We start from the raw sequence: 25384 nt of genomic DNA, 5'->3' as shown, positions 1-25384 counted from the left end.
CGGTTGTCAACAACTCATCCCATAAAATGAGCCACATAATAACATTAATGTAGGAATAATTTAACTCACTGAGCATCACCTCCAGAAATGCTGGGTATAAGGTATTTTAGATGTTTTACACAAAGTAACTGTGAAAGAGAAAAGTGATTAAAATAAAAGCACTCTCTAACTATCTGCCTGAGGGCTGTGATGAACCAGCCCCTTTTCAGCCCCTCAGGTTACTGAAAAGGAGTGTAGGAAAAGCTGTTCTCAGGCTGTGGGTTAACAGCTCACCAGATGCCCTTTTATTAGCCCTGTAATGTACCAAAACCCCAAAACCACTGCAATGTGATAAACTCACCAGCCTCACACATGCCAGCGTTCTGCAGGTAAGTCCGGCACCGCTCCTTGTGCTCTTCTAATGAGCTCCTCTGCTTGTAGCTCCTTCCACAAAACTCACATTTGTATGGCTTCTCCACTAGAAAATGAAACAATAAAATCATTAAAATAACCACAAGAGACCACTAAAACACTGTTTTGCTTGAAGCGTGATGGTTTTAGCATTGTGCTGGTGGGGGACAGCACCACCCTGGAGGTCTTGATTAAATCAGAATCTCATTTGTCCATGGCAGATAAGCTCATTTTTTACTTTGATTCTTTGTGAGGTAGAACATTTTTCTGTACAGTGCAGAGCAGAGATAACATCTATCATTTAGAATCAAGGTTTTCTTTCTGGGTCCATGTAGAACACAGGATACAGACAAATTCAAGGGCAAGCACAACCTCGCTCCTGCAGAACTGGGGCAACTAAGATCGAATTATACCTGGCTTGTTATCCAAGTCACCTCAGCTCTGTGCCTCCATTTCCCCATCTCTAAAATGGACAGAACACCCTACCAGGCTTGAGAAGAAACATCTGTTAAGCATTTTAAGAGATTCAGATGAAAGGCACTACACCACAGTGAGGTGGCAATAGAGTCATCTGCCTGGGATTATGCTCCTGGGGTTTTCCTCGCAGCTCAGGGTGGGATGGGAGGAAACCCCAGCAAAGTGCATCTCACATTCTCCTCAAGTTCAGAGCTTGCTGGCATAGCCAGCTCCACTCATCTGAAAATGAGCTGACAAGGTGGTAATGGGTCAAAGGTTGGACTTGATGATCTTGGAGGTCTTTTCCAATCAAAATGACTCTGTGATTCTGTGAAAATACCATGGAGTTTTTTTGTGCAAGCAGGTTTGTGGGCTGTGACATGGATTCCCCTGGCCCCTCTCTCTGCACCAAGAGCAGAGCCAGTCCTGAGTTGGTTCCAGAAGCACAGTGAGTGGTCACTGCTCTGTGTCGACCCTTTCACAGGCTGAGCAAACCTTGCTGACTGTCTTTTCCACACCGAGTGTCCCAGTGACACACATCCAAAACACATGGAGTGCCTGTGAAGTCACTTACCAGAATGTGTCCTTAAGTGACCCGTAAGCGCATCCCTCCTTTGGCAGGCATAACTGCACAGGTGACACTTAAAAGGTTTTTCCCCTGTGTGTAGTTTAATGTGGCGGAGGAGGTTTCCCTTCTGAGTAAAGGAAGCTCCGCACTGATTACACTGGAATGGCCGTTCACCTTAAAATGACATACAGAAAAGGACATTTAATGGTTATGTGGGTATCATGCTGTCCTCTGCCTTTTTGGAAGAGGAAAGAATGAGATACTGGATCGATTTCTTTCTATAGACGCACACAGAGTGTGACTTCAGTGGGAGGGAGGTGCAGCTCTGGTGTCAGAGCTGTTTGAGCATATGTAGGACTATGGAAAACACTGCACAGTTCTTCCATGGAAAGAAGCGCTCCGGAGGAGGCTGATTCCAACAAGCCAGCAATTTTTAGAAGAAAAAAAAGTCTTATCTTACTGCAGGCTGAAACTTAAGATGCTCATTGGTTTGTTGCCAAAGTATAGCACAGAGCGAAATTTATATACAGACTGAAAATGGCAGCACAAAACCAAATTAACTTGTGCTTTGTGCCTGAAATACTGCAATTACATAGTGCCTTTCATCCAAAATTCTTAAAAAGCCTCTCAGACTTACTTTCAATTATATTCAATCCTGATAAGAAGAAAGGTGGGTAAAGTGAGGCACAGAACAGTGAATAACTTGTTAGAGATCATATGTGGTGTCAAGGACAGAACAAGGAAACCCTGATTTTGGTATCCTTTTTTAAAATAACTAGTCTAGATTCAAAATTATCATCGTTTCAGTACCCCAGCTCTTACAAGAACAACAGAGGGATATTTACCAGTGTGGCTACGCTTATGAACCATCAAGACATTGAGGCTAATGCAGGCTAATCCACAGATATCACAATTCATCTTTCCACTAGCTGGCCTGACGTTGTCATATGAACCCGAGTGTCTTTCCAGTTTAATGCTCTCATATTCGTTATATTCTCTGGGATATGAGTAAGGCAGTTCAGATTCTTCCAGGTTTTCCATAGGCTCGGAATTTAGAGCACTCTCCTCTCTTTCACTGTATTCACCTTTCACTTTAATCACATCATCTGCAGGTAAAACAAAGCACAGGAGTGAAAAAATGCTAATCTTATGCACGGTGAAGTATCTTAGGAAAAAATGCACTAAAAGTTATATTAAACTGCAGTATCAATCTTCCTAAAGGTTCTACTGAAACACCAAAGATGAAGAAATGAAGTTGAGACATGAAACTTCACTGGTCATGGACACTTAGTGATACTCACAGCCAGATAACCCTTAAAAACAATTAATCTGCCTGATAATTATCTTTGATGGAGAATTACCTGCTACAGATTATGAAAGTATAACACAGTACAAACTTCTCCTGAAATTACTAGCCAGGATTCAAAAGAAAATACTTATTCACACCACAATTATTATTTCTATAGAAATCAGCATTTCAGGCTGCTCCTGTGGATTGGAAATACAGAAAGGCACAAATTTAAAAGGGTAATTATATCTTATGACTTAGACATTCTTGTGGAACTTCTGGTGCTTGGAACAAGCCTAGGAAATATGTCTGATCGGTGTAAGAGTCCCAGTGCTCCCATGAGATAGATTCTCACTAGTTAAGGCCAATCAATAATAGTAATTTTCACTTGCAAATCACAGTTTTTATCCATAACTCTCAGACGTATGAGGAGAAATTGATAGTCTTGGTTTACCATGTGAGTAAAACTAGCAGAGGTAGGATAAGTGTTTCCTGATAAATATAGGTATCCCAGACACCCCAAAAGATTTGTCTGAAGTAATTTTGTGAGGATGTGGCGAACAACCTGACAATTCCTGAAGATCAGTATCCATGGCCTTCAAACAGGTTCCTGGACCTGCAGCCATGCCTAGAGGAATCCAAAGGCATTGCCTAAATGAATGCAGCTCCATGACAGAGGTGGATGTAACAAGTAGCTAATGATTTACTAACAGTGTAAAAATACAAGCAAATTGGTCACACTGTATAAACAGCTGATGATTCCCAATGTAGGGCGCTGAATTTCCTTTCCATGATTAACTCCAACTCTACCGGTGCTTCCATTAAAATCCTTAATAATTGCCAGGACAGCTTTTTCCTGCTGAAAGCTGGCTGAGAAAGTTGTGTGGAGACCTCACAGCACCTTCCAGTGTCCAAAGGGGTCACAAGGGAGCCAGAGAGGGACATCACTGGATGTCCAGGAGCTGGAGTGACAGGACGAGAGGAAAAGGCTTTAAGCTGAAAGAAGGGAAATTTAGGTTAAATATATGGAAGAAATTCCTCCCTGTCAGGGTGGGGAGGCCCTGGCACAGGTTGTTCAGGGAAGCTGTGGCTGGCCCTGATCTCTGAAAGTGTCCAAGGCCGGGTTGGATGTGGCTTGGAGCAGCCTGGGATAGTGCAAGGTGTCCCTGCCCATAGCAGGGGGTGGCACTGGATGAATTTTAAGGTCCTTTCCAACCCAAGCCAAACATGGTTCTCTGGCAAGAGACAGACTATGGCTGACACTGGAGCTGTGCCTCAAGCTACCAAGCAAAGATGAGCACGAGAAGCACCACACAGCTTCCTGTTTGAAAGTCTTGTTCTCTGGCCACCTGCTCCTCCCTCCAGCAGAGGGTTAGACAGTTCAATCTGGCACTGAATCACTTGTCCTTTCTCCAAAGTAAAGAACATGAACTGCTGAATATGTATTAGCTCTGGTTCTGAGTAATAAACCACATCAAATGCCGAGAACAAACAATGGGTGACAACGAAAATGAGGTGGCGACATAAAAGCAGGGTTGAAAAAGAAAGATCTGGCAACCTAAACTTTCATGAAATCAAAATTTTCAGCTACATTTTAGGGAGAAAATCACTCCTCTGTCCTAATTGATTGTATTAAGCCCTGCCAATCTGTCTGACTTGAGGCTGAGGTGGAGAAAACAGGTTTGATAAGGAACCTGTTAACAGGAGGAAACAGGTAGGATAAAGATGATTTCTTTATCTTACACAAGATGCCAGAGTAGTGTGGAAAACCCTGAGATCTCTCTCATGCTCTCCTTGGATGGGGTGTTGATGGAAGGATGGGGTTTTCCCATCCCATGCCCAAAATTGTGTGGTTTTATCCCCCTAGCCTGGACAATGTTTAGATTTTGCTGTTGGGACTTGCTGCCCCAGTCCCCAAGGAGCTCACGTGGGTTTGGCTGGTTGCTCAGAGGGTCACATGGAGCTCCAGATTCACCCAAAAATGAGCTGGTTTTCTTTGTGGATTCTTCAGTACCAGCTCTGCTTCACATCCCACAGATTCCTGCTTCTACAGAAACAGGAGTTACTCTGCAGGTGCTTTTTGCTGCCAACTTCATGTCCAAGGGTGCGAGGGTGATCCTGCTATCAAGACTCCTTCAAAATTAGTTTATACAACCATTTACATCATTCCAAGGAAAAAATATTGCCAGTTGCTGAAAGCATATTTCAACACCAATCCCTCTTCCAGAAAAAAATACAGCTTTTTTGGTTGGCTGGTTGTTTTTTCCCTCTCAAAAGGAGGCAGTTCCAAAATAATTTGCTACATCCTGCCCAGCACGGTAAAAGGAAGTACCCGGTGCAGCTGCACCTTGTTGGTGCTTTCAGAAACAATTTCAATTCCCACTTTCTACTTAACGTCTCACCTTTCATCTGCATCACACGGGGTTGTTTAGCAGTGGAGGCCAAGCTGTGACCTCCAACAGAGGCTCCTGTGCCGTTTGCTGCTGTTTCTCACCACAATTCTTGGCTCACAGCTCCAGAGTTGTGCCAGGATCTGTGTGGCACAGTGTGGGCACTGGTTTGAGCCCCCCATGGCACATTCTTGGGGAGCAGTGAAAACTGGGCAAACCATCCTACTGTTCCACCATGGAAAATAATCACCTCTGCAGTTTCCATACTGCACATAAGGCTTGAGTTTCCTTGTAGTAAGAGCGGAGGATGCACCTGAGTTTTGATCAAGGCTTTTCCATCACTGCCTCCACAAAAAACATCACCATCACTCCGGCTGTCCATGACATCCAAAATTTGAGTGGTTTCCTGTAAGTATTTGAGGGACCTCACAGAAAAATTCACCTTCTGATGACTAGGGCCAGCAGAAGCCCTGAGAGAAGAGACTTTTTAAACCCAAATATAAATTAAAAGGGTTGGGATTTTTCACCTGTTATGGTTTAGAGGCTGCTTCGCCTCCCTGACAGTGAGACAGGAGACAGCTTTGGTGCAAAGCAGTCTGAGGAAAAAATTGCTTGGTACAAGTTGGACTAAAATAAACCAAGTGATTTCAGAGTCTGGAGCAACCAGATTCCTTTTTCAGTCCAGATTTTTCCCTGTACTGGCACGCACAAGGGATACCATGTGATCAGGAGATTGGCAGATGTGTGGAAGGTTTCTATCTGTCACTTTAAAATCATATCAACATATTTTATTAGATCAGGGAGTTTCCAGGCTGGTCCACCTTAATTAAGAGGAAGGAGGCTGTGACTTCATGTAGAAAAGGGAAATTTAACTCAGGAAAAACACAATTATCCCTAAAAACACTAACAAAGTTCCCACGGTGGAAAAAAAGAAGTACTATCATCTCTTCTATTAGGAAAGTAAAGAGGTTGTAAGAGAAAAAAAAGCATTCATGGAGTCCAAGCCAGGGAACTATTTTTCTTGAGGCAGTTCATGGAGTTAATATATACTGAGAAAAAAAAGCTTTAGCTTTTACAGAACAAAGTACCGGTGTGATGCGTTAAGGCTGATGCACATGGTTTCATTTCCTGGGGAGATGATTACAAGATGAAAGACATACTCCAGAGTAATATTTTTGTTTCACCTGAAACACTGTAAAAACAATGGGTTTTGGAAAAAATCCAAAATAAAGCTGCGGTGGCAACTTCAGACTGAGTCACCACCCAAACAGTGCTTGTGTGTTCTCTATAAAATGATAGAATCACAAAGGGTTTGAGTTGGAAGGACATTAAAGCTCATCCAGTCCCACCCTCTGCCCTGGGCAGGGACACCTTCCACTATCCCAGGTTGCTCCAAGCCGCGTCCAACCTGGCCTGGGACACTTCCAAGGATGGGGCAGCCACAGCTTCTCTGGGCAGCCTGTGCCAGGGGCTCACTACCCTCATAGGGAGGAATTTCTCCCATATATCCAACATGAATTTCCCCCCTTTCAGCTTAAAGCCATTCTCCCTCTACTGTCACTCCTGTTCCTGAAGCAGAGCCCCTCTCTGCCTCCCTGTAGGTCCCTTCAGATACTGGATGGCTGCTCTGAGATGTCCACACAACCTTCTCTTCTCCAGGCTGAAAATGCAGAAATAAAAAAGGTCAAGAGTGCCAAATAATTATGGCAAGTTGGAGGGCTCCTGAATCTTAGCTGTTTTCTCTAAGAGGAAGTTTTGGAAGAAAGCCCCCCCAAATTCTTCATTTCATCTGAGACTTTGGCATCAAATTCAGAGGAGAGAATGTAAGTTTTGTCCTGTTGTTAAGCAAAGTTTACCAGGATCCATTGGAAAACACAAGGAATAAAACCCAGAAGCCATTAAAGACAACGGAAGGAAAGGGTGATGTAGCTCAAGTGTTTTACAAGGAGTGGGGTCATAATCGTGAAATCCTCAGCACATGCAAAAAGTCAACTGGGTAACAAAGAAACTTAATCATCTTAATGTGGCATTTTAATGATGCTGCTGATTTGCTGTGCCAATTCAGAGATAATGAGCCCCTAATGCTACAGATGTTCAGCCAGACTAAAGGAAAAAAAAAAGGAAAAAGAAAAGCTTTTCTTGTATGCCATTTCCTAACTATCCAATTAAACAAATTGTGAAAGCATATAAATAGTTTACCAGGTTTTGACAGCTGTTAATGGGATTCAGATGCCGAGGAACAAGAAGGCAGTCGATACGGGGCATATTGGAGGGTTCTTGTGACTACCTGGGTTTGACAGGTATTAACTGATGATTCATCACCGTTATCTCCACAAAACCCTACAGACACACGCCAGAGCTGCTCTCCTCCCAGCAGGAGACTCCTGTACCTAACCCAGACTGAGACAGACAGTGGTGAAGCTGAAAAAGTCAGCGGAGTTTCCAAATTCAAGGCAGAATCCTGCATGTTTGTGAGAAACACCTCAGTGATAGAATCAACACACTGGGGGCAAAGACAAGTCATGAATACAAAATTTCCCTGTTCCTTAGTGAATGAAGAGGGTAGTACATCCCATAAAAATTATAAACTGGGGGAAATAATTAAAACAACCAATGCTACACCTGGGTTTTTTTTCCTTAAGCAATGAGAAGAAAACAATTACATTTATATATAGAAAATTTGGAGACAGTAACTAATGGGGAATTATAAAATGCAAGGTGACACGATAGCAACATGGGATTTTTTTTAATGAAGCAACACAATCAGAGTTTGTGAATGTGAAGTTGTTTGAAAAGACAACTTTTCTCCATGTTTTGCATCCACCCCACTGCAGATATCCATCTAGGGAAGGGAAAGGAGTTCAAGCCTTTTTTGGCTCACCCCAGTTTTGTTTTCCCTCTGACTCCAGCCTGGGCTCTCTTTTTCCCAACAGCTTTTACAAGATCATTGTTTGCCAACAAAGGAAGAACAATCATCTCACAGCAGAATTCACTTCCAGCCAGACAGCAGCGACAACCACACCAGCCAGGACGTGTGACAAGAAATGCCCTTGCAGGGTGCAGACACTGGGCTTGTCCCACTCCTTGGGTCCCTTTTTGTGTCACTACAGGCCAAAGTAGAGACTTCTGCACTAAAAATCCCAAATATTGCATTGCATTTATTACTTAGACATATTGGCTTTGAGTTTATTTTATCTTTGTACCTTTTAGTGCTGTTGTTCAATATTCATTTTTGCAAAAAAAAAACCCTAGTACTTATTTTGTTTAGATACTTATAAAGCAGTCATGAGTGGTAATTCCTAAATGACCTAAATGCACCTGGTGGAAATTTCACTTCTAAATATAGGACAGAAACTTTCATCATTCCCCTTTGTGGAGTACAGGCTCAATGGTAATGAGTCTCCTTGGTTTTATTGTGACTTGAAACAAAAATAGAAACAAATTGAGTTGAAATGCAGCACTGAGAATTGGAAAAAAATATAAAAAAATCAGCCAGGCATCATTTTCCAAGTGCTCAGATGTGTATTTTCTACTTCATTAATACCAGTGCCTCTCTATCATTAAAGCATAGTGTAATTTATCTAGTTGTACAATTAATTGCAAAATAACCCCAACCGAACAACATGCATTGTTTCCAAGCTCATATGAGTCAGGAAACTTGAATTATGTAACTGGTTCTTAAAGCATCTTATTTAAAGATTTTTCTTATAAAGATGTTCTTGTGTAAATCTATACTTTCACACATGGTATTTCCCCTCTATTATAATTATATAATAATACTCTAGTGGTTTTTTAGGATTTTCTTTCAAAAGGTTTCCAAAATATGTTGAAGTTATACTCACAGAAATAGGGATATAGGGGAAATGTTCCCCAAATCTGAGCATTTCCAAAGCTGGAATTAAACAGGACAAACAGCACAGAAGCACTGTGCAGTGCTGGGCCATGGTTTAGAGAAGGAAATGGAATTTAACTGCATTTAACTGCATTTAAATGCTCTTAACTGAAACTACAAACAGAGTTTGGGGAAGCAGAATGATATTCCCTGGGATAAATCAGACAAGGGGCTGCAAATTAAAGCTAGTCTGAAACTATTGTGGGATTTAATTTTGATTATTTAATTTTAAAAAGTGGCAAAAACTTGCCATTTTTCCTCAACTTTCTACACCCCCAGTGCTAGATGGGAGCACAGAGGGAATGCCATCCCACATGCCCAGGCCTGCAGGGCCCAGGTTTTCCAACACCTGTCCCAGATGAAATTTTTTAAATTTTAACACCTGTTAACATTATCCTTTCAGATTTGAATATCTTTAAAGTCTCCTTCTTGCAAAAAAACACAGAGAAAGATGAAACTGCGCGAGCTCTTCCCTTCCGTTGCCGTTAAGATACCATCACCCAGAGAAAACATTTCTAAAATTACAATTCCTGAAGTCCAGCAAGGCAGATACAATCACAACCGTTAAATCAGACTTCAATGAGACAGTTAATCAGAGAACATCTGGACCCAACAGTCAGACTGAGAAAGGCCACATGTTAAATTCAGATAATCGCTGGCATTACTTATATCAAGGGACCAATCACTAATGTGACCACTCAGGCACAGTCGGCTCTGGTCAACTGTGCTTCAAATGAACTTCAAACCTGAGAAATTCAAAGTATAGTTTCATTTAACCTTTGTAAATTCATCTCCCAAGAACCTTCCTGACAATGCAGTATATTCTCGTAAGAAAAAAAAGATTATGGAAAGAAAATAAGATAAAATAACATGAAGAACAGGGAAATCTGTGATAAATTTCCAAGGAATTTTAACACATACAGACTAAAGGCAGGAGCTTGATTCAGATCTTCTTGAACACCTTGAACAGTGCATTGATTTGATTGAACTATAAAAAAATTCCTGTAGTAAATAATTTTGACTTGAATTTTAGATTACACCCAATGTTCTCTCCTATTTGAGATGCTTGTAATTAAATACTTGTCGTTTGCTTTTGTAGTCTTCTAGAGGAGCATGTGCATCTGCTCTGTGTTCCCTTAGTAACCCTGATCTTACAGCTCTTTCCCAGCCTAAACGTTCCCAGGAGTCTGTGATTCAGACCTGTACAACAAACCCATTCCTCCCTGGAAAACCAGGATTACTCAAACCGCCCGTCCAGGAGCACCTGCAGCTCCCAGAGCCGCTCCTGGAGGTGGAGCTCCTGCACCAGGAGAGGCAGGAGAAGAGTGCGGCTGGCACGCACGGCAGGTGAGCGCAGCCACACGCTGCTCCGCGGGAATACAGGGAGTCGAGCTCCAAATAAAGTTCCCAACGAAAGAACTAAAGCTGGAACAAGAACTGGAGCGAGTGCAGCGTGATGGGAGACGGCGCTGAGGAGACGGCAACGCCGGCCCGAGGAGCCCCAGGTGAAAGAGTCACCGAGCACCCACTGCAAACTCTGCGTAGTTCAGTTAAAAGTCAGTCAGCAACGAGATGCAAGAGCCATCAATTTCAACGCTCAGGGTACTATTTGTGGCATTTTAGCAAAGTTTTGACTCTTCCCTTTTCCAATATCTTTTCAGCAGCATAAACAGAGTGAACCTGCTCCTTCAACTCCCATTTTGTGCCAAATGAACAGCCTGGTTTGGGGGCAAAATATGACTCATCCCCATTAACTGATTTCCTTTCCACTAATCTGTATTTCCAAAAATGGATTATTTCCTACAACATGTGATTTGAGTTCCCAGGACCATTTTCTGCATCTTCACATATTTTCTGGTGTGGGGAGTGGGGAGGGATCACAACTCATCTGCCTTGGACTAGATTTAATTTAGATGCCAAAGGAATAAATATTTCTCTCACCTGTAATTTCAGGGAATTATTTTGTATGGATCCAAGATACACATGGTAGAACAAGCAAAGAAAAATGGAGTTTTGAAAGTTATGAAATGAAGCCCATCATCTATTGAGTAACTGTGCATCCTCTTTTCAGCCCTTGTTCTGTCTGAGAGCTTCCACTGGGAGTCAGAATATCTCAAAAGTAAATTCTATTTCCTAATCACTATAACGGGTTAATTAGGATGAGAAATAGCTGCACTTTCTGATTATCTCCAGGCAATCAGAGTATCCTAGTGTCTATGTCAGTGCTGAGTGCTCAGGATAGTCCAGCTGATGTCAATCATTTACAGGCTGGGTGACACCACCGCCCCGTTGATGTCACCGAACGTGCCTGGCAGCATTCCTGCCACTGACGGCACAGTCTGAAGAGCTCAAACAAAGTCAAGAGGATCGTTTGTTGATAAGGAAAACGCGGCTTTCAGTCCCAGTAGAGCCCCCAGAGAAGCCTGACCCGTTCAGCACAGACTCCCTGCCGTGTTTAACACCACAGAAATCCCCTTGCAGTGAACTTCTGCTGATGTTGTGAGATAACCCCGAGTCCCATGAGCGCCGGGGCTCGAGCTGGGCTTGGGAGATGTAATATTCTGATAAAAAACGGCACTTCCTTTCCAGGCAGATAAGTGCGTGTTCTTGCAGCACCGCTGGAACCTCACTGCGCGCCCCAGCGAGGCTCTGTCACCTCTCCTGCCTCACTCCAGCCTTTCAACCGCCCCCCTCACACACCTCAGTGCAGCAGCAATTAACATCCATAAACCACAAATGTGGCTTTTATCTCTTTTTAGCTCACAACCATGAAAGCTCGCTGACATTCATAACACCCCAAAAGTTGTCTGCCTCAACAGCTGAGGGAATTAAGACATAATTAAACATTCGTGCTTGACTGCGACTCCCAGAGGAAAGAACGTGGGTTTTTTAATTTAATTTTTAAATTAAAGATGTGTCAACTTTGGCCACCAAAGGTAACAGTGTTGGGGGCACATAAAGAAACAGGGGAAATCAAGTGCTTCCCCCCCTCTGTCTCATTGCTTGTCTCTTTTCAGACTAGACACAGGAAGCACCATGGGAACGGTGTATTTTTATGGTTGCAGGCGAGCATACACCATGTGCACCACAGCGTGCAGCTTCCAGTCCCTTGAGGCAAGAAAAGGGGGTTTTGTTTCTTTTTTTTCTTTTTTCCTCATCAAGCTTTTAATTACCATTTTACTATAGCCTGCTGCCTAATTGTTTGCCCGATACTTAGCGATGATCATCGTGGAAGCCCTTTTAACAGGGGGGTGGAATAGGACAAGTTGAGTTGTTTCCATGGAATGGCATCTCACCTGTGTCAGGACACACGTAAAAACCACCATAAGCTGGTGTGTTTGCACAGGCTCAGAGAAGTACAGATATGGAGCTGTTTTCTGAAAAAGTGGATTTTTTTATTATCAAATCAGCCCCAGTGATGGTGTTTCAGCCCTATACATTAATTTAGTGCTTTTATGAACTGTCTGTAAGCTGTTAAAAGGATCCCAGCACTACTTTTAGCGTTAAAGGTTAAAGCAAACCAAGTTAGACAACATCTAGACTTAAGCAGGCTCCAGCTTCCGCTCAAAGCCTCAGAATAAATCCCCACAACATACTCACAGTGTCACCCATGAATAATGCAAGAATCACAAAAACATGTAGTCCAAGAAACTGGAAGATTCCTACTCACTGTGAATTGCTGACAAGACATGGAAAAACCAGACATAATTGTGCTGGAGAAAAACATGTTACAGACATACTAAGAGTGGAAATCAGGTTATCGAAGGCTTGATCTCTCTCCATGAGTCAGTGGCCTCATGTCCCCATGATGGCCTTCAGCAGATGGAACAAACCCCGGGGGCACGGATCATGCGGGGGTTCAGGAGAGAGAAAGGAGAGGTTTTTGTGTCGCAGGCTGTCATCAGCAATGAATTGGGAAGGTGCCGGAGTGGAATTCCTCACTCACAAAAGTGATTAACATTTATGAGAATCACATAAATATTTTTCACTATTTTTCTTTAAATTTGATACAAAATGAGGGGATTAGTGATCATATCAATGTGCCAAATAGAGAAATGAAGCTTTTTTTTTTTCAAACCAATGTTTTTCAGGGGCAGGACATAATCCTTTTTCCAAAAGCCATCACCAGTACCAATGATATTGCTATTCTGTGATCTTGGAGAATATTTTATATTCATTTTTACAAGGGTTGGTGATCCCCAAAAGATAATCCTCCCACCAGGACAGCACTGTCAGAATGTGGTTTCATTTATAGAAGTCAGACAGTAGTTACTGACCCACGAGGACTGCTCAGGGACTAACAGAGCTGCTGCTATTTTATAGAGGGCATGACATGAAAGCTGAGATTATTTGTGAATTTCAGTCTCCAACAGCAACTGAACTGGTGTTGTTGGGAGGAAATTTAAGTGCACCAACTGATCGTTGCACGGCCTGGAGTACTAGCACAGCATGCTTAAATATTTAAGATTTGTTGTGCTTCCGGTATCAGAATGACTGTGGAGAACAGTGTGTGAAGCACTGAAGCAAACACAATGTATATTTTATTTTGTGCCGTTTTACGTTGAGATGCTGGAGGTACCTTTTTTGTGCGTTTGAACCAGCTTTCTCCTTGCAATTGTGGCTTTATTCCTACAGTGAGCAGCAAGGAATAGGGCATTGTGGTACTGAAGGTTCATGCTCATTTTATAATGAATGAGCTCTAATGGTAAGGGAGGCTGCTGGAGGGGGATGATGTTTTATTGATATTTATAGCATTGTCTTTGAGATGTAAATTTTCTGTGTTTGCATTCCAGAACAAATGGTAAAGAGACATTCAGAGATCAGCAGCAATATGAAAAATGAATGGTAAAAGCAGTACAGATACAAACAACCTCTCACATGTCCAAGTTGTTCCTGACTTAAATGTATGGAAAAGAGGGTGAGAAATGGTACTGCAGGCACAGGGCAGCCAGAGAACAGGAAAAGACCTTACTTCATACCTGGACACTGCATACAAGTGGTGTGGACATGGCTCCTGAAATGGGAATGTGGGAAGAAGCTACAGCAACTCCTCCGAGAGTACTGAGGGATTTGGGAAAGAAACCCTGTCCTGGCTTCCTGCACCCACAGCTCAGTAAGCAGGAGGGGTGAAGGGTCAGGACACTGGGAAAGCATAGGGAGAAGTGAGATAGTGAGAATGGTATTGGTGCAAGGGATGGACAAACAGTTGGAGCGTGGCTGTGAATATTTTATGTGCTGTGGGATCCAAGAGATCAGCTGTCTTGGATGTAGAAAGGGCTCAAGTCTTCCATATTATGTCTATTCTATTAAATGCCTGTCATTAGGGTAAGCAGAACAGAACTGACCTGCCCAAGGCAGGCTCTACATTGCAGATGTCTCTACTGAGCTACTCTCCACTGACTACAGAGTCCTGCTAAGCAGCAGCTGCTCTGGGGACACGAGGGTTTTCATCTTAAACTAGACACCCAAATTTGGTCAGAAAACTGTGTGATGTTTCTCCATAAACTGTCCAGAATAGCCAGACACCAGCACAGTTACAGATACTGGCATTGTAGATCCTTGAGTGACATTCACCTCACCACTCCCTTGAGTGTTTTATGTTAGCTTGCAATTTGTTAACCCATAAAAATGTTTGGTCTTTAATAATGCAAAAGTTTAACCTCTGTGAAATAATTACATTAATGTTAGGGGGGGAAATGAAAGATACTTGTGCTGCCAAAACACATAATTCTTGAGTGATTTACCCGATTCGTGTAATGCAAACTACCTCAAACTCCTACCCAAAGCCACAGCCATCATTTCCCTTGGCACTGCTGTACTTCTGCCGTGGCAGAGAACAGCACTGTGAAACTGGTAACATCATGTGTGCTCTCCCCAGGACACGTGCCTCACATCCTCCACGAGGCACACTCCTCACTGGTTGTGGCTGAGGCCCCTGGCACGGATGAACACTCTCAGATCATGGGCAGGAACTGTTGTTAATGCTGAGATTTCAGTTTAGGAGCTTCTGCAGCACGGAAGAAACTCAACATCTATGTCATACACACATATGAAAACCCCTGAGCTCTGAGGGCTGTAAGATTGCCAAATTCCAGGAGCTGCTGCTGTTATCTTCTGTCTATAAATTAAGAGGGCCTGCTGGTTTTTAAAGACAGTACATATTGGTTCACCATTTTAATTAATCCCTGTGTCTACTCTCAGACCTGTCAAAAGGGTTTATTCCTCAAATTCAACAATAAACATGGGAAACGGACCAATCTCCTCTTCACCCACAATTTAAAGTACAGCATTGCTGCTACAGTTTTAAATTTTACAGGCCTTAGTAGTCCTGTGAATTTGAGGTAACTTGTTCTTTCTTTCAAAAACATTAATAAATCACCAAGTTATTTTTTAGGTATGAAAGTACTTAGCAGCATTAATAAAAATTGCAGTCCTAACACAGGATTTGCCTATGCAAACTGCTCTTCGGATTTTTTGTGTTTCCACACACATTAAAGGCTCACCAGATGCACTTGCTCTTTTATCTTCCCATCCATATTTCATAAATCCTGTAAAACTGACCTTGGTAAAATGCATGTGAAGTTCCCTGATGCAAAAGAGTTGCTCCTCCTTAGAGCATGTTGAAATGCTCCAAATGAATTGTATTGCTGTTCCTTTTACAGGCATGCTCTCATAGCATAATCAGATAAATAAAAAGACAAAATATAAATATTATTTCTCAGAATTCCAACTCTACTTTACCTCCTGCTTCTTCATTAGACTGATTGTGTTCCTTCATATCTTCCACATTATCCATGCTTTCCATTTCCTGGGATTTGTTCAGATTACAGTCTGTCAAATCCTCTTGTTCTTCTGGGAAAAAAAGAAAAAAAAGAAGGCAAAAAATAATTAACTATTTATTCTCCAAGGATATTTCCAGGTGATTCCCTCAAAGCACCTGCACACTTCCAGCACTGCTGACAGTGCCCACGATGTTGTTTCTATGCATGCATTAGTTGCACTTCGGGGAATGACTTTACTTCCCAAAGTCCTACACAAACACACATCTCTAACCCATTTTCATCTTTTGTTCAATCTAAATATTCTGGAGGTTGTTGTAAATGACAACAGGAATAAAATCCAGTATATCTTACTCTATCATAGGTGCTCTGACAACTGCTGTGAGCAGGGATGGAGCTCCTTGGAGGAAGGCAAAGGTATCTCCACATTTTTCTTTTTGGCAAAATATTAATCATTCTGGCCCTAGGCCAGGAAACTGCTCAAGCACATGTAATCAAGGCCTCTTTGAACCCACTTGCACTTCTCTGCTTATTCCACATGTGTATTTTTAAATATCAACATTATCATGCAGATCAGCATCCCAGAGATCCCAGCCACTCTCCTTGGAAATAAAGACACATTTTTAACTGAAGTGAAATTTATTTGGGTGAAGTGTTTCAAATAAAGTTTGTTTTGTTAACCCCACAGTGCAAACTAGTTCCATATTATGTGTTATTTCTGTAAATTTCAGATCAATATTTCATTAAAAAAAACAGACAGTGTTTTCTTTCTGACATTCTGGGAATTTTTAAAATTTACAGTAACACAGTGAAATTGCTGGTAAATTCTTTAGCTATTGACAGCTGGATGGTAACATCCCTAATTCTTCTCAAGCTAAATATTATATTGGAGCTGAAAAGAGGTTCTACTTTTTGATTAACAAGAAAGTGAAACACTTGTCAAACTCACTCAGGAGGTTTGTTTTCATATTTTCAGAAATGCAGTCAACCAAGAGAATTGCATTATTCTTGCTTCCCTAATCAAAACTTCCAGCCTTCTCCTGAAAACATTTCCTTTCCTTCTATACTGTCTCATTTCCCATTTTACCATTATTTTCCAATGTTATATTGAACTTCCACAGTTTTACTTCAACACTAGAATTAACTTTTTTTGCCTTTAATGCCCCTCTTTGTACTTTTGACTCTGTTATTCAGTATCCTGGGTCCCTAAACCAGCTGCAATTCATGTACTTTCCTCCATTTAAATGTAAAATTGTCAAGAGAGGGTGGAAGAACATAACCAAACAGCACAGTACCTGCAGCTAAGGGCTGTTCCTGAGGGTTACTGAGGTCCATCCCGGACTGTGAATCTGCAAGACAGAAAGGCAGCCTGAGGTGTATAATATTTAGAACAGTTCATGACACAGTTCTCACATTTTTAAAAATTCCCATTTTCTTGGCTGAAAGTAAAATAGGAAAAGAGAACATCTCAAAGAAATAAAAACCAAATTAGTATTATGCTTCACTTCTTTATATCCTGAGCACTGGCCTGTGCCCAGAAAAGGGATTAAGTATGATTTTCTAACTTCAAAAAGTTATAGAACAGAGTACCTTATGCTTTTGATTTACTCATTGCGTACCCTGTGAGCACAGTACAGCCGTAGCAACTCTGTATCTCTAAAGCACAAAGGTATTTTTACATTCGTTTTCCAATACAAAGGGAAACCCCCATTATCCTCACAAGATTTACTTGGTTTTCATGGGAGTGTAAGTCTAATTCCCACTGAGAAATTCCAAAAGGGATCAAATGCTTGGAATTTTAAAAATTTTTCAGAGGACTACGCATACAGCCTGGCTTCCCAGCATGCTGGGGGCTCAGCAGAGCTCTGAAGCCAACACAAGCTGCAGGTATTCCCATCTCCCACTCCAGTGCCCAGATTTCAGCTGGTGAGTTGAACTCACAGACCTGAGCTGTCCTGTTATGTCTTTACTCAAGGCCTCCCTACCTGGAGATTTCTTTGATAGGAAGCTGAATTCTTAACACAGACACAGTTACCTGCTTTCTTCCTCTTTTCTTTCCTGTAGCTTCCCCCACCCCCGTTTATTTTTTACATGCCATAAAATCTATTATCACCTTTGAGCCTAAAAAATAATAGTTCCTGGACTGAGAAGATTCCTTCCTGGCAGTTACATAACAGAAACACCCAGGCAGCGGGCATGAGGTGTTAACCACTGGTGACATTTACCCCATAATTATCTGTCTTTACCTCCTCTGCATATGGAACATTTTTGTGGTCTCTGCAACGTTAAAATATAAAGCTCTGGTAACTCTTCAGCAAGGCAGACTGGTATCAGAAGAGGTTCTCCAAAAAAACTGCATGAATAGAGGGTGGCATGGTGTGTGCAACAAAATAAAGGCCTTGCATCTTAAAGACAGTCACAGAATTAAATGACAATAAGTTCAGACATTTACTGAATCTATATTTTGAAATAAATAAAAAATATCAAGGAACTGTATAGTTACAGCCCTTGATCTCTCATTTTCATTCTATTATGCCAGGAAAATTGAGGTACAAAGTAGCAAATGGACCAATTTATACAGCAAATAATGATGACGAAACATCAGTAAATTCTGGGTAAATTAACAAAATTTTGTCTAATATTGATTTTAACTTTACACCACAATAATAGCCCAGAGAAGTTGTGGCTGCTCCATCCCTGGAAGTAGTCAAGGCCAGGCTGGATGGGGCATGGAGTAATCTGGTCAAGTGGAAGATCTCCCTGCCCATGGCAGAGGGTGGAACTGGATCAGCTTAAGATCCCTTCCAACCCAAAACATTCTCAGATTCCATGAGTACACCCACTTAAATTACACAAACCTTTGTAATACTGCACATAATTGAGTGAAATCTCCCTTATTCTTTGGATTTAATAGCATTCATAAACCCTGCACAGCTGCCCCATTTGGGTGATGGGGGTCAAAGCCCCAGGCTGAAGCCTTAAGGTGTTGTCGAAACCTCAACAGCAATCCTGCCTCCCCCTGAGCTCCCAGCAGGTCATGGAGAAAAGAACTAGAACTCCTACATGATTACTTCAATTCCAATAATTCTGCATATATTCCTGGATTACTCTATATTTTTAGAAATCATTTGATTGCTCAGGTTTCCCCGACAGCTTGCTAGAGGACGGCACTGCCCAAGCCCCATGAGACTCAAGCAGGACCTGCTCAGCCTCCTCAGACCCTCATCTCATCCCTGCTGAAATGGTCTCTGTGAATTTATTCATATTTTGTTGAACACAACAGGTTCACGGCCATGATGGCTGCGGGGCAGGACAATCCTTCGGAACAGATAAGAACAACGACATACTATAGAATGTTTCTCTTCTTGCTTGAGAAAGATCTCAGGTTTTGCCTTGCTTTCAAGCCCCCAGCCTCCCCTCACCAGCACCTGGTTTCTTTATATCAGTCTCCAGCCACTTCTTACAGCCTTAGTGGTCTCTTAATATTTAACCTCAGATCTCTCTCCTGGGTACCTTAAGCCAGATCCTTCACAGTGATGGGAAAACATGTAGGAAGATTCCATCCCTGATTCTATACCGGTAACACCATTTTCCTACCAAAGGTTCAAAAAAGCACAAGGCAGGAAATCACTTACAGAACACGTTTGTCTTCCCAAGCTTCAAAGAGCTCCACTGGCTGGGGTGCATGGGAAGGAGACGCCCGTCTCCGTGTGCTGCAGCCGAGGCACGATGTGCATTTACAAAGCAGAAGTAAAATTCATGTGCTTTCGAAACCAATCCTTGGCCATCCTGTGTTCTACACCAATAGGCAAAGGGAGTCAAAATATTCAAATAGCTTGCTAAAAAGGTGCCATGGCATTTTGATATGCAACACTATTCATAATTTATCCTGGTATTTGACCAGAACAGTCAATCTGAAATTTAACCCCCCTTAAATGGGTATTTTTCAAATCACTGATGACTGTAATACCTTTCTGTCCTTAATACAGAATGGGAGGTATATCTTGAATTATTATAATTTCCCCTGTTTGTCCCCAAAGTGAAACCAGAATGCTGCCTTTTCCTGCCAGCTGCACTTTTCAACCCAACAGCACAGGGAAGGGGACACCTTTTAAAATCCCATCTGCTTTTAGTCCTTCCATCACAGCATGTGGAGCAAACACGGCCAGTTTCCTTGTCTAAGCCAGTGCCTTCACAACGTGCAACACTCAAACTCTTTCACCCCAACAAGTTTTTCACCTTCAACCCACACTGGACCATTAAGGAGACAAATTCTAGTGGATTTCTCCACTGAATATATTTCTCCATCGTCCACAGCCTCCATGGCTTTCTGAAGAAGGCACCTGGGCCAAATAAACTCTTTATGGGGTCTCTAATATTTTTCTGCTTTTAAGCACTATGCAGTGTGTGAAACGACATGGGCATTTTAAGAGAACATGTCATTTTGGGAAGAAATCCTGATTAACTAAGAAGATTTTTCTCATATTGTTGCATACAACCTTCTAAACCCAGCAGAGTAATTCAGTGATTCAATACAGGGTGTTCTGAATCTTAGAATGTCCTGAGTTGGAAGAGAACCATGAGGATCATCAAAGTCTAACTCCAGATCTAACCTGTTGATCCCAGCCCATTACCTGCAGCTGACAGTAGGGCAGTTCTTCTGATAGTCACAAAACCAAACCAGTCATGGAGAGACACAACCAAGTTAACAACAAATTTTGGCTCAAACACCTACTCTTGCCTGGGCCTGTCTGCTGCTCTGTGACCATTTTGAGCCTCCTCACACTGGGCATGGAAAATCCAGGTCAGCCGTGTTACCCCTCTATCCTCAGGGCACAGAGGTTTTCCCAAGACTCACGGAAACACTCCAGAAAGTTACTGTATCCAGAGATAACACATTATAACACTGTTGCACTAACTTCATCCCCAATGCAACAATCGCAAGCACATTAACAGATCCTCATCGTCCTCAAGCACAGAATCAAACCTGTAGGATTCTTCCCGTGTTCACTTTGAGAGCAGAAGAAATAAGAACGCCAAAAAGGGACTTCTTAGATAACCTCAATTTGTAAGGAAACCTCATTATTTTCTAACTGCAGACTATTTCAACACACCTCACAATCTTTCCTCTCCCAACAAGACACTAATCTCAACTCGATCAAGAAAATGAGGTTGCATTTTTAAGTGCTGAAGTACCCTCAAACCCATTATTTCAAATCATTAGTTACATCTCTCAAACAGCAACATTCTCGATCCAGTCAGATTCAATGAGTGATTATTTACATATAAACAGTTAAAAAGCCTTTAGCAAAGGAAGATGCACTTTTAAACAGGCATCTGCAGCTAACCTAAAGTAACCAAAAGACTCAAGTCATTGAGACAGAGCAGAATCTAAACTAAAGCCCTTAAAACATTGCGTTGAAGTCAGAATCTCCACCTTTGAAATAAGAAACCAAGTGATGCTTTGCAAAGCTTCTTTGCCAGAATTGTTAAAAGCAGCAGAAATATTGCTTTTCTTCAACAGGGATTTATTCCACAGCCCAAGATTTACTCTCAGCTTGGTTTTTGCTGGCTCTGAATATTATAGGCACGTTTTACAGGTGAAAAGAGAGAAGACAGCCTTGAATTCGTTAACCCCCAGAATATGAACAGCGGATAAAGCACGCTCTAAACCCTGGCTTTATCACGCGCTTTGGGATGTCTCTGAAATTAAACAGAGAGAGGGCAAAAAGCCCCGTTCGTTTCCCGTTTAATTGCTGCACGCGATTCGATTTCTCCTCCAGAGCCTGCGATCTGTTTGCAGCAAGCACTGAAGAAGCGGCTGGAAGCCCCCGGGCGGTGGAGCCGCTGCGGGCCCCGGTGGGGCAGAGGGTCCAGGGGGAGAGCGGGGTCGTTTCTCACCTTCCATGCTCCGTTCGCGGGTCCCGGCTCCACCTGCCCGCCCGGGTTCGGGACTGCCGGCGGAGCGCACCGGCCTCGCCTCCCGCCCGTCACCGTGACATCCGGCCCGGCGCTCGGCGGGCGGAGAGCGGCGCCGGGTGGCGGGGAGAGGAGCCGACCCGGTCCCGGTCCCGGTCCCGGACTCGCACGCCTTGGAGCTGCTGCTGGTGCCGCTCGCAGGCGACTCCCACCCCCCAGGAGGGACAGCGGACGGGCAGAGGGGACTGAGGGCACAGCGCCTGGTTTGGGGGATTGGGGAAGCCCCCAGCCACTTTTGTCCCCAGAATGGGTACACCTCGGACTGTATGTTAAAGTTAAATGGCTGTGATAAGACCAAATAAAACTTAGATTAAGTGAGATGGTTTTCTTAAGAAAACAGTGTTGCTGTTTAGCAGAAAATCAAAGTAAGAAGTTCTTCAATAAAATGAAATAATATGAATTTCAAAGTCCTCAGATTTCAAAGTGAATTGTTAAATACTGATTTTTGTATGTCTAGTACAGACTCTGAAAAGAGGCTCATTCCACACTGGGCCTGAACAGGGCTTTGAGCCACCTGACCTGGTGCAGAATGTCCCAGCTGAGGCAGGGGATAGCACCAGGTGACATTTGCAGACCCAAAACCAGCTAATGAAGTGAGAAATGAAACTGGGATCTGAGCTCATCACTTGGATGTAAACCCAAATGCAGCAAGGGCAAATTACCATAGATCAGGAGAGGGATAACAACATGGAAACATGATTCTCCTACTCACTTCCTGTGTGGTGCCAACGGCTGCATCTTAAACTGTTGCCTTTCCATTGCTTGGGAAAAGGTTCTAAAAACAAAATATTTTAAAAATAAAATTAAATTAAATTTAAAAAAAAGAAAAAAAAAGAAAAAAAAATAAGTATGTGGGATAATCAAGCATTTCTTGGCTTTTCCAGACAATCTTTGTAACCCCATTCTGGAACCATTTAATAATTCAGCAGGTTTCCTGCTCCTACAAACTTTAAGGAAGCCCTGGGATTACTGTGCAGCAATCAGAAACCTCTGGTTTCCATCCCAGGATTATCCACAACCATTTTCTTGCACTGCCAGATTTGTTCTCTGATTTAAATCTCTTCTTTCCCTCACATTTACCTTTAGAGAATTAATTGTGTCTTCATTGCTTTTATTTTAAGGGCACAAATCAAACAAGCCTGGTTTTCCCAGCCTATAAAATGCCCCTTTGCTGATTGTGGCCCTCCTTTGTGTCATCCCAGCTTTGGATCACTCACCTGAAAGATCAGAGAGAAAACTTGTGATCTGCAGCCTCTCCAGAGCCCTGCAAGAGGTTCTTCACCTGACTCTGCACTCTACATATTTCTCTCTACATATTTCCTAGGATAAAATATTCAGCTTTTTAATATCTGCTCACTCCATGATCAAGTTTATGACTGCAGATTTTTTCCCTCTTCTATTACTTCCCATTGATAGAGCTTCTATTAACAACAACAAAAAACCCCAAAAAAACACCCCCCCCAAAAAACAAACAAAAATAGTTTTAAAAAACCACCCAAGTCCTCAAAATCCAGGTTTTAAACACAAACATAAATACCTGAATTTGCATTTTGTCCCATTAAATCCTCCCCACAGCACTCCCTGTTCTTAAAAATAACATTTTTTTTCCCCCTCCAGGCTTACAAGTCCAATAATGACAATTTACCAGTCTGGGACTTAGAAATATTATAGAGTTGAAAATAAATTAGTTATTTGGCAAAAGACACTGACTTAGAGTTTATAAAGAACCAAAACTGCAGCCAAAGCTTTATAGTATGTATACTATTTTACAATAATTAACAAGCTGGGGGCTGATGAGCTGTGCAGGACCTGAAATGAGCTATAAACATCCTTAGGAACTAGGCAGCTCAGTCTGAAACATGACTCGTTTATAGCAGACACGTTACAAACTGAATCATTTTGCCTGCACAGTGTCAGCATGAAATGTTCACTTTGAGTAAAATTGAAAACATTCAGCACATGGGAACGTGGGATCATCTGAGGTGGTCCCAGTTCTGACCTGCTCAGCAGCTCAAGGACATTAAAAATGAAAACCCTGACATAGTTCTTAGACCTTAACCAACCACTTGAGTTAATATGTTAGTCTAAGGAAGAAGATAGCTTGAGTAAAACTATTTTCCATCAATAACTTTATACCTCCTTTTCCAAGCTTTTTTTACCAAATTTTTCTTTTCCTTATTAAAGAAAGCTCATAACTTAAGTGCTCTTTTTTACGTAGAAGCATTGAGTTAAAACTTTCACCATGCTGTATAAAAATAACTCTTATTCCCGTGTTGGCTGGTTCCATATTTGTTATGCAAATACTGTGACATCATTTTTGGACAGTAGCATGGTCTGGAGTGATAAATATGATCTAGGTAGTTAGTAAAATAGTAGTAGTTAATAAAAATATTATTTTGCTAATTTGCAGAGGCTTGGCCACCGTTCCTGTTCTTGGGTGTCTCGGAGTGTGCTGTGTGGCCAAATGGATGGAGCCTCCAACCCCAGTCAGCAGTTTCCGGAGTGTTTTTGTATCACCTGCTCTAGAAACAAAATAGTTACACGTTTAAAAGTTTCAAAGCTAGCAAGTTTTCGAAAACATGTAACCGACTTGGAAGTTACTTGCAGTGATGCTGTGGCACCTGGCTTTACTTTTCGCCCAACAGGATATGCCCAGTGCTTATTTTCAAACACAGCAAGCGGCAGAATCATGGAATCCCAGAGGAGTTTGGATTGGAAGGGGCTTTACAAACCATTCAGTTCCACCCCTGCCATAGGTAGGGACACCTTCCACTAGACCAGGTTGCTCCAAGCCCAGTCCAACCTGGCCTTGGACTCTTACACGAATAAATTCCTTAGTAGATCCATTCTGGGGCCTCACCACCCTCACAGAGAAGAATTTCTTCCCAATATCCAATTTAAATCTCCCATTTTTGGTTGAAGCTGTTCCTCTTGTCCTATCACTCCAGACCCTTGTCCAAAATCCCTCTCCATCTCTCTTGGAGCCCTTTTAGGTACTGAAAGGGATGTCTTTTGCTTTTAAGCAGAAAGAATATGTGTCCAGTAATTACTTTCTCCAGAAACCTGCAGCTGGAGGTACAGTACTCACAGCCCCTGAGGAAAAGCCACAGGATGTGCCCCGTTCTTACTTTCAGTCTTTCTCACAGCAAGTGACACAATCACAGAATGGTTTGGGTTTGAAGAAACCTTAAAGACCCTCCAGTTCCCCTCAGCCCCTGCCATGGGCAGGGACACCTTACATAGCCCAGGGCAGGTTCAGGTCTGACAGATACAGCCATGACGGAGCCTCTTCCCCCCTCCTCCCCCTGTACTTCCCTCTCCTTGTCCCACAGCCAGAAAAAACCACTTTAGAGTCAAAAACACAGCTCACTGTGCACTGTGGAGGAGTGATGTGGGGCTGAAGGGTGACAACGGGCGCAGGGGCGGAGGGGGTGGCCGGGGCCGTCCTTCGCTGCCAAGAGCCTCAGGGGCCTGAAAGCGAGAATACAAAAAAACACCCAGCAAAATACTGTTTAAAAAGCTCACTGGAGTGCGGGCGAGGAAGCAGAACGTTTTAAAAACAGTATAAAAAGTAGCGGGTGTGGGCGAGGGAGCGGAGAGGGAGCGAGGGACCCCGGCGGGGACACCCCCCTTCCCGCCCTC

The 25384-nt window shown here is 42.6% G+C and overlaps 1 protein-coding gene across 6 annotated transcripts in view; it reads right to left on the bottom strand.

The window, feature by feature from the left end:
• Positions 1 to 23038, bottom strand: part of IKZF3 (IKAROS family zinc finger 3) — a 35412-nt gene extending 12374 nt beyond the window's left edge. Inside the window, exons 1-7 of one of the 6 annotated variants that reach the window (XM_085083673.1) lie at positions 22960 to 23038; positions 22455 to 22517; positions 17059 to 17112; positions 15726 to 15836; positions 2260 to 2520; positions 1421 to 1588; positions 341 to 457 (exon numbers count right to left, since the gene is read on the bottom strand). In XM_085083673.1, coding sequence (XP_084939799.1) covers positions 341 to 457; positions 1421 to 1588; positions 2260 to 2520; positions 15726 to 15836; positions 17059 to 17098 — 697 coding nt within the window. In that variant the 5' untranslated portion in view covers positions 17099 to 17112; positions 22455 to 22517; positions 22960 to 23038. Of the gene's footprint in view, positions 1 to 340; positions 458 to 1420; positions 1589 to 2259; positions 2521 to 15725; positions 15837 to 17058; positions 17113 to 18009; positions 18117 to 19398; positions 19554 to 21664; positions 21783 to 22454; positions 22544 to 22959 lie in introns of those variants that run through there. The other 5 variants (XM_085083675.1, XM_085083670.1, XM_085083674.1 and 2 more) reach the window with 5 other exon arrangements.
• Positions 23039 to 25384: the final 2346 nt, after the last annotated feature.

This window comes from Lichenostomus cassidix, chromosome 27 (genome assembly GCF_008360975.1).
Source record: "Lichenostomus cassidix isolate B80296 chromosome 27, HeHo_3.0, whole genome shotgun sequence".
Classification (NCBI taxonomy): Eukaryota; Metazoa; Chordata; class Aves; order Passeriformes; family Meliphagidae; genus Lichenostomus; species Lichenostomus cassidix.
The sequence above is the reverse complement of the archived record's forward strand: the minus strand, read 5'-3'. Positions and strand labels throughout refer to the sequence as shown.